General features: G+C 38.8%; 1 protein-coding gene across 1 annotated transcript in view; it reads left to right on the top strand.

The window, feature by feature from the left end:
* The window catches only part of MRPS22 (mitochondrial ribosomal protein S22), a 94,704-nt gene extending 83,909 nt beyond the window's left edge, over positions 1-10,795 (top strand). Inside the window, exon 8 of the mRNA XM_053709853.1 lies at positions 10,432-10,795. Coding sequence (XP_053565828.1) covers positions 10,432-10,524 — 93 coding nt within the window. The 3' untranslated portion in view covers positions 10,525-10,795. The remainder of the gene's footprint in view (positions 1-10,431) is intronic.
* Positions 10,796-14,593: the final 3,798 nt, after the last annotated feature.

The following is a 14,593-nucleotide window of genomic DNA, read 5'->3' as shown; positions in this document are numbered from 1 at the left end:
TAAACAAATTCCTAAGAGTTCCATCATTCAAAATGGAAACTATTCGAACCATCCTTCCCATGATCCAAGAGGGTCAGTACATGACCACAGTGGACTTAAAGGATGCCTACCTTCACATACCGATTCACAAGGATCATTATCGGTACCTAAGATTTGCTTTCCTAGACAGGCATTACCAGTTTGTAGCTCTTCCCTTCGGATTAGCTATGGCTCCAAGAATCTTTACAAAAGTTCTGGGCTCACTTCTGGCGGTACTAAGACCGCGAGGCATAGCGGTGACTCCGTACCTAGACGACATTCTGATACAAGCGTCAAGTTTTCAAACTGCCAAGTCTCATACAGAGATAGTTCTGGCATTTCTGAGGTCGCATGGGTGGAAGGTGAACGTGGAAAAGAGTTCTCTATTACCACTTACAAGGGTTCCCTTTCTAGGGACTCTTATAGATTCTGTAGAGATGAAAATTTACCTGACAGAGGCCAGGTTATCAAAACTTCTAAATGCTTGCCATGTCCTTCATTCCATTCCACACCCGTCAGTAGCTCAGTGCATGGAAGTAATCGGCTTAATGGTAGCAACAATGGACATAGTACCATTTGCGCGCCTGCATCTCAGACCGCTGCAATTGTGCATGCTAAGTCAGTGGAACGGGGATTACTCAGATTTGTCCCCCCTGCTAAATCTGGATCAAGAGACCAGAGATTCTCTTCTATGGTGGCTTTCTCGGCCACATCTGTCCAAGGGGATGACCTTTCGCAAGCCAGATTGGACGATTGTAACAACAGACGCCAGCCTTCTAGGCTGGGGCGCAGTCTGGAACTCCCTGAAGGCTCAGGGACTATGGACTCAGGAGGAGAAACTCCTCCCAATAAATATTCTGGAATTAAGAGCAATATTCAATGCTCTCCTAACTTGGCCTCAGTTAGCAACTCTGAGGTTCATCAGATTTCAGTCGGACAACATCACGACTGTGGCTTACATCAACCATCAAGGGGGAACCAGAAGTTCCCTAGCGATGTTGGAAGTCTCAAAGATAATTCACTGGACAGAGTCTCACTCTTGCCACCTGTCAGCGATTTACATCCCAGGCGTGGAGAACTGGGAGGCGGATTTTCTAAGTCGCCAGACTTTTTATCCGGGGGAGTGGGAACTTCATCCGGAGGTCTTTGCTCAACTGATTCATCGTTGGGGCAAACCAGAACTGGATCTCATGGCGTCTCGCCAGAACGCCAAGCTTCCTTGTTACGGATCCAGGTCCAGGGACCTGGGAGCGGTGCTGATAGATGCTCTGACAGCCCCTTGGGTCTTCAACATGGCTTATGTGTTTCCACCATTTCCGATGCTTCCTCGTTTGATTGCCAAGATCAAACAGGAGAGAGCTTAGGTGATTCTGATAGCGCCTGCGTGGCCACGCAGGACCTGGTATGCAGACCTAGTGGACATGTCGTCCTGTCCACCGTGGTCTCTGCCTCTGAGACAGGACCTTCTAATTCAGGGTCCTTTCAACCATCTAAATCTAATTTCTCTGAGGCTGACTGCATGGAGATTGAACGCTTGATTCTATCAAAGCGTGGCTTCTAGGAGTCGGTTATTGATACCTTAATACAGGCTAGGAAGCCTGTTACCAGAAAAATTTACCATAAGATATGGCGTAAATATTTATATTGGTGCGAATCCAAGAGTTACTCATGGAGTAAGGTTAGGATTCCTAGGATATTGTCCTTTCTACAAGAGGGTTTAGAAAATGGCTTATCTGCTAGTTCGTTAAAGGGACAGATTTCTTCTCTGTCTATTCTTCTACACAAATGTCTGGCGGAAGTTCCAGACGTTCAGGCTTTTTGTCAGGCTTTAGCTAGGATTAAGCCTGTGTTTAAGACTGTTGCTCCGCCGTGGAGCTTAAACTTAGTTCTTAACGTTCTTCAAGGCGTTCCATTTGAACCCCTTCATTCCATTGATATCAAGCTGTTATCCTGGAAGGTTCTGTTTTTGATGGCTATTTCCTCGGCTCGAAGAGTCTCTGAGTTATCTGCCTTACATTGTGATTCTCCTTATCTGATTTTTCATTCAGACAAAGTAGTTCTGCGTACTAAACCTGGGTTCTTACCTAAGGTAGTTACTAACAGGAATATCAATCAAGAGATTGTTGTTCCATCACTGTGTCCTAACCCTTCTTCAAAGAAGGAACGACTTTTGCATAATCTGGACGTAGTCCGTGCCCTAAAGTTCTATTTGCAGGCAACTAAAGATTTTTGTCAAACTTCTTCCCTGTTTGTCGTTTACTCTGGTCGGAGAAGAGGTCAAAAGGCTTCGGCTACCTCTCTCTCTTTTTGGCTTCGTAGCATAATACGTTTAGCCTATGAGACTGCTGGACAGCAGCCTCCTGAAAGGATTACAGCTCATTCTACTAGAGCTGTGGCTTCCACCTGGGCCTTTAAAAATGAGGCCTCTGTTGAACAGATTTGCAAGGCTGCAACTTGGTCTTCACTTCACACTTTTTCAAAATTTTACAAATTTGACACTTTTGCTTCTTCGGAGGCTTTTTTTGGGAGAAAGGTACTTCAGGCAGTGGTTCCTTCTGTTTAATGTTCCTGCCTTGTCCCTCCCTTCATCCGTGTACTTTAGCTTTGGTATTGGTATTCCATAAGTAATGGATGACCCGTGGACTGACTACACTTAACAAGAGAAAACATAATTTATGCTTACCTGATAAATTTATTTCTCTTGTAGTGTAGTCAGTCCACGGCCCGCCCTGTCTTTAAGGCAGATCTAAATTTTAATTAAACTCCAGTCACCACTGCACCCTATGGTTTCTCCTTTCTCGTCTGGTTTTTGTCGAATGACTGAATATGACATGTGAGGGGAGGAGCTATATAGCAGCTCCACTTGCAGCTTCCTGTTAGGAAGAGATATATTCCATAAGTAATGGATGACCCGTGGACTGACTACACTACAAGAGAAATAAATTTATCAGGTAAGCATAAATTATGTTTTTATAGGTAAGTATTTAGATTTAAATAGGAATATTTTAATTAATAATATTAATATTAATTAGATTTATTTTAATAAGAATTTAGTTAGGGATGTTAGAGTTAGATAGGGTTATTATACTTAATATATATATAATATAATAACGATATTAACTATATTAACCCTAATATAATTAGGGTTAATATAGTTAATATATATAATATAATAACTATATTAACCCTAATATAATTAGGGTTAATATAGCTGGCGGAGGTGTAGGGGGATTAGATTAGGGGTTAATACATTTATTATAGGTGGCGGCGGTGTAGGGGGATTAGATTAGGGGTTAATACATTTATTATAGGTGGCAGCGGTATAGGGGGATTAGATTAGGGGTTAATACATTTATTATAGGAGGAGGAAAAGACAAGGGGCGCCAACATAGTGTAAATGAATATAAAATTGATGTAAAACAATAAGTTGCATAGAATCTACTCACAAATAGAGTGGCACCTTGAATCAACTAGGTGCGTGCAGGCAGGCTGACATTCAGGACCAGCAGTCAGTACGCTGGAGGTCTCACCCGGGAGACCTATGGATAAGTAGAGAGAGGTAGATGAAAACAGCTGTGAATAATGGAGAAAGCCGGATCGCCAATGGAGGAATTCAAACGGCTGTGTTAGTTTTTCCAAAGTGCTGCTCACACGATCGGGCTTGATCCCAGGCAAACTGACAGCGTCAGTATAGAAGAAAGTGCTGTTTGAAAATCCAACTGGATAGAAGAACTGCAAGCAGCAATAATAAAATAGCAAAAAAAACAGGTCTGAATAAAAACAGGATATTTATTTGCTACGCGTTTCTCAGTCTATACAAAGGTGTTTTACAGGTTACTATTTATACCTGACAGTGACCCGGAATTTGATGTGGAGGTCATCTCCATACAATTAACAACAACATTTTTTTAAAACAATGCATTAAAAATACAAATTGAATAGATATCAGTGTCGTGTTAAGCAGCATTCAGAGAACATGTGCATATCCTATAATTTCAATAAAAAACATATACATAAAACAAAGACAACGTATATTTAAGTTAATAAGTGACACCTGTGAAGAAGCTTCTATAGATGTATGACCCATATATATATCCTTAAAATATGATCATTTTATGACAGTTCCCACTTATACATAATTAGGTTACATCTAAATTAGATCCAGATAAAAACTAACACATAGTCTGTATTAAAATTAGTGAACGATAATCTACATTTCTAGGTTGGGCTGGAACCCGTGACCTTGTGTATGCTAGGCATTTATTGATCTAAAAGAGCTATCTGGATGTGACAACAAAAAAGATGGTATTAGTGAAATTATATCAAACCATACTAGAAAAATATAGTTGAATTCCTATAATGTTATCATATTATCAAAAGATTACTATGAAGAAGCCTCGTATCTTTGTTACAGGGATACAGTTGTAAAGTTGATTAATGAATAGATATTGTTTATTTCTAGGTTAGGCTAGAACCAATAACCTTATGTGTATAAGGCATTTGTTAAACCAAAAGAGCTATCTATATATGACAGCCAAAGGAGTAAATTTAAATTATATATAAAAAAACATAATAAAAAATACTATTGGAAATTGAGGACCCTCGTTTTTATAGGAATAATTCCGCTATTTGCTGACTATTGTAACACTATAAACAATACTTTGTAAAATTTCTTGACCTAGCATTTATGAATAGGTATTTCACTATTTCTAGGTTGGACACGAACCGGTGTCCTTGTGTATGTAAAGCCTCTACTAAGTCAAAAGAGCTATCTGTTATTGACAACAAATATGGTAATCTTGGTTTAGTTGACTCTGATCATGTAGATAAGTAATTTGATAATGCTATACACTAATTGCAATGATTGATCTCATTGGTTGTCAGTGTTAGTGTGTGCCTTTGATAATATGTTATTGATGATAAGTGTATTAAAAATGCAACATGTGGACATCTGTTGATGTAAGCTATATTTAGTATGTAATGATGTCTCTATATATAGTAATAGTGTAAACAGATTTATATGAAAGCTGCCGAATCAACATTGGCATTCAAACCCAGTGGATACATTTATTATAGGTGGCGGCGGTGTAGGGGGATTTAGATTAGATGCAAAAGAGCGAATTTCTTTGTGACAATGCCCCGCAAAAAGCCCTTTTAAGGGCTGGTAAAAAAGCTGATTTCTTTGGGGAAATGCCCCGCAAAAAGCCCTTTTAAGGGCTGGCAATAGAGCTGTTACTTTGGGGCAATGTCACGCAAAAGGCCCTTTTAAGGGCTGGTAATAGAGGTAATTACTTTAGGGGGATTAGATTAGGGGTTAATGTATTTAATATAGCTGGCGGCGGTGTAGGGGGATTAGATTAGGGGTTAATACATTTAATATACCTGGCGGCGGTGTAGGGGGGATTAGATTAGGGGTTAATACATTTAATATAGCTGGCGGCTGTGTAGGGAGATTAAATTAGGGGTTAATAATTTTAATATAGCTGGCGGCGGTGTAAGGGGCTCACATTAGGGGGTAGTTAATGTAGCTGGCGGCGGGGTAGGAGCTCACATTAGGGGGTAGTTAATGTAGCTGGCGGCGGTGTAAGGGGCTCACAGGGGGTAGTTAATGTAGCTGGCGGCGGGGTAGGAGCTCACATTAGGGGGTAGGTAATGTAGGTGGCGGCGGTGTAAGGAGCTCACATTAGGGGGTTGTTAATGTAGGTGGCGGCGGGGTCCGGAAGCAGCGGTTTAGGGGTTAATACATTTTTTATTGTTAGAATAGTGAGGGGGGATAGCGGATAGAGGGTTAGACGTGTCGGGCTATGTTTGGGAGGCGTGTTAGACAGTACGGGAGATTTTATAACTTAGTCAGGTTTTGTAGGCGCCGGCAGTTTCTAAAGTGCCGTAAGTCACTGGCGACTCCAGAAATTTGTACTTACGCAGATTTCTGGACATCGCTGGTTTATCAGACTTACGGCACTTTAGCATCTGACGGCACCGTATATGGGATAGCTCGAGTTGCGAGCTGAAACTACGGACGGCGGGGGTTCCCTCACTTGCGCCGCAAACTACGATATATATCGGATCGCACCCTATATGTCTAGGGTGATTACATAAGTCTGTGAATCCTTGACTTGTTCACGGTTTGTTTTTGTATGGCTGTATAAGGGACCCAGGTTTTGGGGGTGACCTTGACGTGGTACCTGGGCTTGTCCCATTTGGCCAGATGCGGTAACTAACTCTTCTTGCTTTTAATCTTAGCTAAGAGCTGGCAAGTGAGTGCTGGACTTTCTCTGTGTGTTGTATTTATTTGTTTTGTAATTTTCCCTATGGGCCTTGCACCCAGACCTGTCTGGGGTTAACTGCCTGTGACTCTGGGGACAGTGCAGCATGCCTGACAGTGCTATTGAGCACCCAGGTCTGTGCATGTTGCAAGGTCATAGGAGGTGTACCCAATCCAGTTTGAGAGTGCAGTCCCCTTCCGTGATTGAGATATATATATATATATATATATATATATATACGCACAAATACATATTTAGACATGTATATGTATTTATCTCTGTTAAAGCCCTTTACAGCCCTTTTTTTTCTAACACCTGAGACCTCTACCTTTCAGCCCTTTTAACTTTTTTTTATGCAATCCATTTTTTGAAAAAAGATTTGATTGTAACTGTACTTTTAAATATAATGTTGATGTTTTGCTCAACTTTTCAGTCAAGTCGCAATATCCCAATGTGTTATATTCAACTGTGCCTGAGCGAACACGTGTGTACTTTCAACCTGTAATACACGCGCATAAAATGCCACAATAAACCCCTTTTCGCTTGCAGGCTTTCGCTTGCTTTGTTGTCATGTTATTATTCATTGAAGATATGTAGCATGCATACGTCTGAAGCACTACATGACAGGAAATAGTGCTGCCATCTAGTGCTCTTGCTAATGCATTACATTGTTGCAAAACTGTTGCCATATAGTGCTACACACTCCTGAACTTACCTTCCTGCTGTTCAACAAAGGATAACAAGAAGAATTTCTAAAATTCTTTTGTGGCCTGGACCACACCCAAGTTGTGAAGCAAACTCTCTTTAGTATTTTGTGGAGCAAGACAGAGATGGAACCACAATTCTCTGATTGTCATCCAAGATATTACTTTTAGAAGCAAAGAAGTTGGTTATCAAAATGCCTTTTCCTGATGAGAAAGCAAGTAAGGGGAATCACAGGATAGGGCATAAAGTTCAGATATTCTGGCTAAGTAAATGGCCAAGATAAAAATAACCTTTCATGATAAGTTGAATATCAAGACCATTCATAGGTTCAAAAGATTGAGTCTGTAGAACCCTCAAAACCAGGTTATACTAACCAGAGCATGAACAAAATGGTTGAATGTCAGGAAGTTTAGATATCTTTTTATGATGTAAAGACCGAGATTTTTACAGGATGGTTCCTTTAAAGGTCAAATTTGACAAACACAAGGAATTTCAATGATTATGCTTCGTCTCACACCAGCAAAGAAAAGTTTTCCACAACTTGTGATAAATACACCTGGTAACAGGTTTTCGAGTTTGAATCAAAATGTATCGCTTGATCAGAGAAACCCCTTTTATACAAAATTTGGCTTTCAATCGCAATGCAGTCTAATTTATTATGAAATTGAGGTCTTGATGAAAGAAGGAACCTTGCGAGAGAAGGTCCTTCCTGAGAGGAAGACGCCAAAGCTGGTTGTAGGACATTTGTATTAGGTCCGCATACCAAGTTCTGCACGGCCATGCCGGAGCAATCAGTATACATAGGCCTGCTTTTATCTTGGATATTAACACCAAAGGAGGGAATCCTTAAATCCCGAGATCTTTAAAAAAAAGTACTCTGGGCAGCTTGTGATTCAAGAGAGAGTCCATGAGATCTATGTTTGGCATGCCCCTTTGACAGTGTCTGGTTGAATACCTCCTGATTCAGGCACCATTTGTCAGGTGAAGGTGTTTGCAAAAAATCTGCTTCTCAGTTTTCCATACCTGGGATGTGGATTACTTAAATCGCGCGGAGATAGTGGTTTTCCCAAATCAGAATGCGGGCTACCTCTTTCACAGCTAAGACGCTTCCAGTACTACCTTGGTGATTGATGTAAGCCACTGCATGACATTGTCAGATTGAAACCTCAGAAATTACTTCTGTCTTCGAGCCAGCTCTGGAGAGCCCTGAAGATTATGCAAAGTTCCAAAATGTTGATTGGTATTTGTCTCCCGAGAAGACCAAACTCTCTTTGCTCTCTAATAACCCCATATTGCAGCCCAATGCGACAGGCTGGTATCTGTAGTGATTCCTCCTCAAGTTGGATGGCGAAAGGATGCCCCCAGAACAAGAGATTTGTGAATGTCACAATGTTAGGCATTGTCTTGGAGTCTGAGGAGATCTTATGAGACATATAATTGTAATCTCCATTCCACTTCCAACATTTTCAGTTGTATAGGACGTTAATGGAATCTTGCAAAAGATATGGCATCTGAAGCCGCTACCATGAGAACTACTACTTGCATGCATTGAAGGGACTGTAGGATGAGAAGTTGGAGAAGAGCACGCACCTTCTGCAACTTGAGTCTGCATAATTCAGTGAGAGAGAGTCTCATTGATACTGAATCTATTATGAAACCCAGTAATGAAACCCTGGTTTGGGGAATTTGAGAGCTCTTTGGGAGGTTGATTTTCCTATCTTGAAAACAAAAGAACTGAAAAACTTTGCTTGTGTGGTCTTTTGCCATCTGGACAGAGGTAGCCTGAACCAGAATTTCAGCTAGGTAATGTGCTAACACAATACCCTGAGCTAATACTACCAACAAAAGAGCTCCAAGAAGCTTTGTGAAGATTCTTGGTGCCATTGCTAGACCAAAGGGAAGCACCACATATTTATAATGCTGTTTTAAAAATAAATACATTTATTTTTCTCAACCTTGCAATTTTTTTTAAGTCAATGGTAGACATAAATTGACCCTCCTGCACTAAAGGATGACTAGTGTGAATGTTCCTTGTTTTTAGTTGAAATTTTCAAATTTTTATTTAGAGTTTTGAGATCTAAATTGAAAGACCCTTCTTTCTTTAGAACAATGAGAAGGTTGGAATGGAACCCTTCATTCTGTTCCGCTAAAGGAACCAGAGTAATTACTCCTATCTAGGTCTGTGCCAGGAAAGCTCTTTTACCTCTGGCGACTATAGCAATAATAGCATCCAGTCCAGGTTAAAAAAAAAAAAAATACTGTTTCTGGAAAGAAAAGGAAAGAAGTCTTGCTCCTTAGTATATAGTTTATAGTAAGGATAGGCAAGTATCTACAGGTAGATAGCAGCATAGAAATGCAGTGTAAGAGGAACAGAAAGGGGTTAATCCCCTAAGGAGAACAATGTATAAGTGGCATAATGTAAACCTGAAGTCCCTAGAAGGGAGTTGGAACAATTGGACACTGTCTCTTTAAAAAGAGAATGTGTTTTAAAATGTAAGTTTAATAGAACAAGGGTTACATTTATGCAATAATTTGGCAAAGCTCTTGAAATAAAAGGTTCTCACCTTTCCTAATATCCAGAGAAAAAATAGCTGCGTGTCAGCAAGATGGCTTCTGGGCAAGTGAGGGGAACGAGAGTGAAGGTGTGCTGTTTTCATGCCAAAAATAACACCTGAGGTCTGTTGAGCACTTTTATCCCAATAAGTAAAAATGATCTCCCAACAGGGCTAAATATCCTCCTGATCATCTGAGAGCCTGCTATAGGTGGGAACCAAAGCTCCAATGTCTGCTAAAGCCGAAAGCGTTAAATTTAGACAGTAAATACATTTTTAAATTGTTTGTAACCATACCTGAATCTGTATGTAGTGTTCAATGATGTATGTGACACCCAGGCTGTGTGAAACATGTGTACATGATTATGCTAATAGCCTGTGGGCTGTTAAGGTGAATGGTACTTACCTGTCAGTGCTCACCTTAGCAGCAAAAGACTGCTTTCAGATGTTGGCCAATCCGAGGCAGTGCAAGCACAGTGCCAAGGATCTGTAAGGTGTATAACAAGGAGCAGCACACTGTAGACCAGGAAATTGTCAGGCATGCTCACATTTCACCTGGGAGGCTGTTAACATCTCCACACTTGGAGAAGATTTTCACTGCCTGGCTGAACTTCTATCTACCACTCTGACCTATTTGTAGGTTTTCTGAGGAGGAAATGGGTCTCAAATTGGTTAGAGAACGCCTGTCAAATACCATGAAGATCAGCACTTAAAGTAGCACCATCACTCTTTGCTTGAGGCAAAAAATTGACTGAGGGATCTTTGGAAAGTGGGAAGGATTAAAAGCTCTGTTATGTTTGGTGTTTTGCCTCCTCCTAGTGGATTGGATTTTAAATCCCACATGTGATAGATTGTGACTTTGTTACATGCTTATTTTTTTTTTCTTGCAGATCTTTGTAAAAATGGAGGCACAGAAGCCAGGCTACATAGAGTTGGCTTTGCAAGCATATCAGGAATCCTTAAGTAATGCAGCCGCATCCTGACTGAGCAGCTAAGGAGCTGTATCTGCACTTCAGTTCTATGGACTGTTTTATAACTAAAAAAGGCAGTACTGTATTGTCATAACAAACAATGAGACTGATAATAATGTAGTATTTAACACTGCTTCTGTGTACTGCTTAAAGAGACACAATGCCTACTGATTTAAGAGGATAAGGTTTAAAGTATTCTGGTATATTACCAAGTTCAAGACATGTCTATATATTGATATTGCCAAGAATGTGCATTTCTAAATAAATATAGTGAAAAAAATAAGTGCTGTTTGATCATTCTAAAGGAAGCAATGAAATGTATAAAATCTAGGGATAATTTGAATTTTTATCCACAGTCTTCAGTATTTAATTGTCGCATTTTGAAATCTAATAATAAAGATCTGCTCTGCTGGTGAAATTCCAATTTTTGTAACTTTTAAATCTTGTTAGTGTTATAGACAGAGTAGTGCATATGAAGATAAGTTAATCAGAAACAAATAAATTGTTCTAGATCCTCTTGTAGGAAGGCTAAAAACTTACAAAAAAATAAATGTGGGCATGAAGTGTCTTGACCCATAAAGGTTTTTCCCTGAAGGACTTTATGCCATATCAAATTTATTTGAATAAAGGATATAAAGAAAAACAGAATGTCAGTATAGATAATTCAAAGATATCTTAGAGAGCAAAGCATGAGAGGTATCCATCATCACCTTAGGGTGAAACATTGAAATAAAATTACTACAGCAAAACAACCTTATTACAATTTACACACTTGCCAAAATAAATGAATGGCAACCAAGTGTCTTGAAAGTTAGAAAACATATCAATAAGTATGTAACTGTGAGGCCATGAGGTTGGAATCTTGTTGGCCTCAACAGCAGATAAACTGGAGAGAAACAGTTTTACTGAATAATAACTCTTCTGGGTTGACCTCCCATTGCCTGAAAGAGTCCTCTGAGCCTTAACTCAGATTATTGATTCTGGAGACGTTGCACGTATTGATGTAGCTATGAGTTTCCTGGATGATCAATGAATGTGACCACTGTGTTTTTTCCCCAAAGTTCATTATAAACCATCCTGAGTTCCAAAATATTGATGGTGAGGTTAGAACCGGGTGAACCAGATACTACACCCTTATGGAATCTCAACATCTAAAATCTAAGATACAGTGGTGGTAAAACACTTTGCCATTCCAATTGGGCCTGTAATGGGTAAAATTATTGGCCGACTGGTGAGAATCCAATTGGCTTCCAAAATCTAACAGCAAAAGAATAAAGAACTGGCAGCTGAAGAGGGAAAGGACTGGCCAAAATGAAGGTCAAACATATTTTAAGAATTTAGGGAATCAGAGCAACCGAGTAGCTGTATTTTGTATCAATAGCAACTTTAAAAGACTGCACCAGTGCTCTGGTTGCAATTCCAACAGAGCTAGAATTTTAAGGGAAATGGGAACTTAAGTGTAAACAGAAGACACTACATCTACAACGCATTATTTCTATACTTATTTTTATTTTTTTTTAAATATCTAAAAATCTTACTGATTACTGGGTTGTAGAAAAATGTGTGCATACAAACCTTTTATAGTAGTGGATTTTTTTTCTTTTAAATGTCTGATTCAATACTGTGGATGCCTTGCCTTTTTTGATTGTGAAGTTTTCTGTTAATTCAGAGGTTGCCAAGTGTTTAAAGTGAATGTAAATTTTGATGAACCAGTGCCCAGTTTTTAATAATCCTATTAAAAACAGGGGCACTTTCATTCATCAAACTTTACATTTCACTGGTTTTTGTTAAAATACTTACCTTTTCTTCGTGAAAGCTGCTCAAGCGCTTCCCCCACCCGTCGCAAGCCTCTTCCTACGTCAGAAATGACGATCCCGTCCTTTCTCCAATCACGGCATTGCTTTAGGCAATGATTACCCCGGGGGGATACCGTGATTGGAGGATACCGGAATCGTTATTGCTGATGTATGAAGAGGCTTGCAACGGGCTGGAGAAGCGCTGGAGCGGCTTTCAAGAAGAAAAGGTAAGTATTTTAACAAAACCAGTGAAATGTAAAGTTTAATGAATGAAAGTGCCCCTGTTTTTAATATGATTATTGAAAAAACGGGCACTCATTCCGCAAACTTTACATTCACTTTAAGCAGTTTTCTCTCTTATGGAAAGAAATAGCTTATCTTAAAGATAAAATAAATTATATCTGTTTGCTCCAAGCAGCATCCTAAGAAAGAAACACCTGTACCCCAGTGCAATTCACAAAAATTTCCGGCTCCACTGTGTTGTCTAATACACGTTCAAAATCAAAATGTATTTGTGCACAACATAAAGTAAAAAAAAAAAGTAACAAGAAAAACAGTAATCAAGGAAAGAGAGATGACAGCAACAGGAGACGAGTTTCATGTGGGACCACCGCACTTGTTCACTTTTTGTTTTTACATTTATTTATAATCCAAATCTGGGTACAATTTACATAGAAAGAAAACAATACAATATATAATAATGGTGTACATCGAGCTAAATTACATAAAACAGTGACCAATGAATTTTCAATATTCCAGAAAAATACATTTCTTACAAGTATTTAAAGTCATACATTGTACCATTGTAGATACAACAAATTTTAATGTCGTACATGAATTGGGTATTTTTTTAAGCCAAGAGGAAAAGGAAATAAAGGGAAAGAAGAAGAAAAAAAACCCCACACACAATAATGTCTCTCCGACCACCCACTCTGCTGATTGCTATGAGCCCTTGTATCTTACAAAGACACGGTAAATGCAGGTATCTATTTAAGGGGAAATATATTGTGGCAAATGTTTTCGTATTAAGTAGAGGGCTTAATAATTGCTTTTTAATAGGTGGTGGTTGGGATTTAATTATTGGCCGCCATTTATCAAATAACTCTTGAATGTTATTTTCAATAAGAAGGTTAATGTTCTGGATCTCAAAAAATTATTGTTGTAACACATTTTGAAAGCTGGGAGGGGCTACATCCTTCCATTTCTTTAGGATCAAATGAGTCAGAGACTTTGATAGTTCTTAGGTCTAGTGGTTAATGCATCACAAAAGAAAATAATGTGGTAACGACAGATTTTAAAATGATCAGAAGAAAGCTTTTTATACCAAAAATGGTAATTTACACCAGAGTTGGTGGATTTTTGGGCAATCCCAAAAAAAGATAAAGTGTGTCAGCTTTATCTAGATGACATTTTAGGCATCGGAAGTCAGTATTAGTATAGAATTTAGCTAATTTACCAGGAGATAGGTATACATTATAAATCAGTTTGATATGGGATTCTTTCCATCCAACATGGATTAACTTAGTCCAATGTTTATTATCGAGTGAGGGAAAATGTGGTAGCCAATAAGCAAATATTTTATTTTAATGTATTTGGTCCTGTTTTGAGAGCAAAATATTATATAATAATGAAATGGAGCATTTACGAGCAGCACATTTTCTGATAGGTTTGTCAATCTCAGACCAGCGATAGAATAAATCCAACTTCCAATTTTGAGTGTTAATAAAATGGCGAATTTAACAATATATAAATAAATTTGTTTTGGAGATTTCAAAGGTTCAAATTAAATTATTTAAAGGTATTAGTTGGCCAGTTGCAGAGAATACTTGATAGCTTTTGATCTCTGGTCTGTGAAGGGGTTGAAATATTTCTGACTGATATTTTCCGGGTTCCCTCGAATAGGGAGAAATAAAAGAGAATCTGAAATCTAGATCGAGAAGCTTGCACACCTTTTCCCAGGCAACGATAATATTTTTAAAGGTAATCAAATTGACTATATTGACTGGAAGATTTTTTAGAGAACAGTGGAGGATAGCCTTTAAAGAAAATGGAGAAATTGCTTTTTCTAGTTCAGTGGATACACATTTATTCAAATCTGTCAGCCAATCTAAGGCAATCTTGACTAGGGTTGATAGATTATAAAGTTTAAAATGTACCAATTTGGAGATAGAGATACATGCTTTTTGATTTTTCCATAGAAATTGGGAGCAAGCAGAGTAAAATTTATTTATTTGATGATTATAGACAAAGAGAGGCAGATTTTGAAGCAAATATAATATACGATA

The sequence above is a fragment of the Bombina bombina genome, chromosome 4 (assembly GCF_027579735.1).
Source record: "Bombina bombina isolate aBomBom1 chromosome 4, aBomBom1.pri, whole genome shotgun sequence".
Lineage (NCBI taxonomy): Eukaryota > Metazoa > Chordata > Amphibia > Anura > Bombinatoridae > Bombina > Bombina bombina.
The sequence above is the reverse complement of the archived record's forward strand: the minus strand, read 5'-3'. Positions and strand labels throughout refer to the sequence as shown.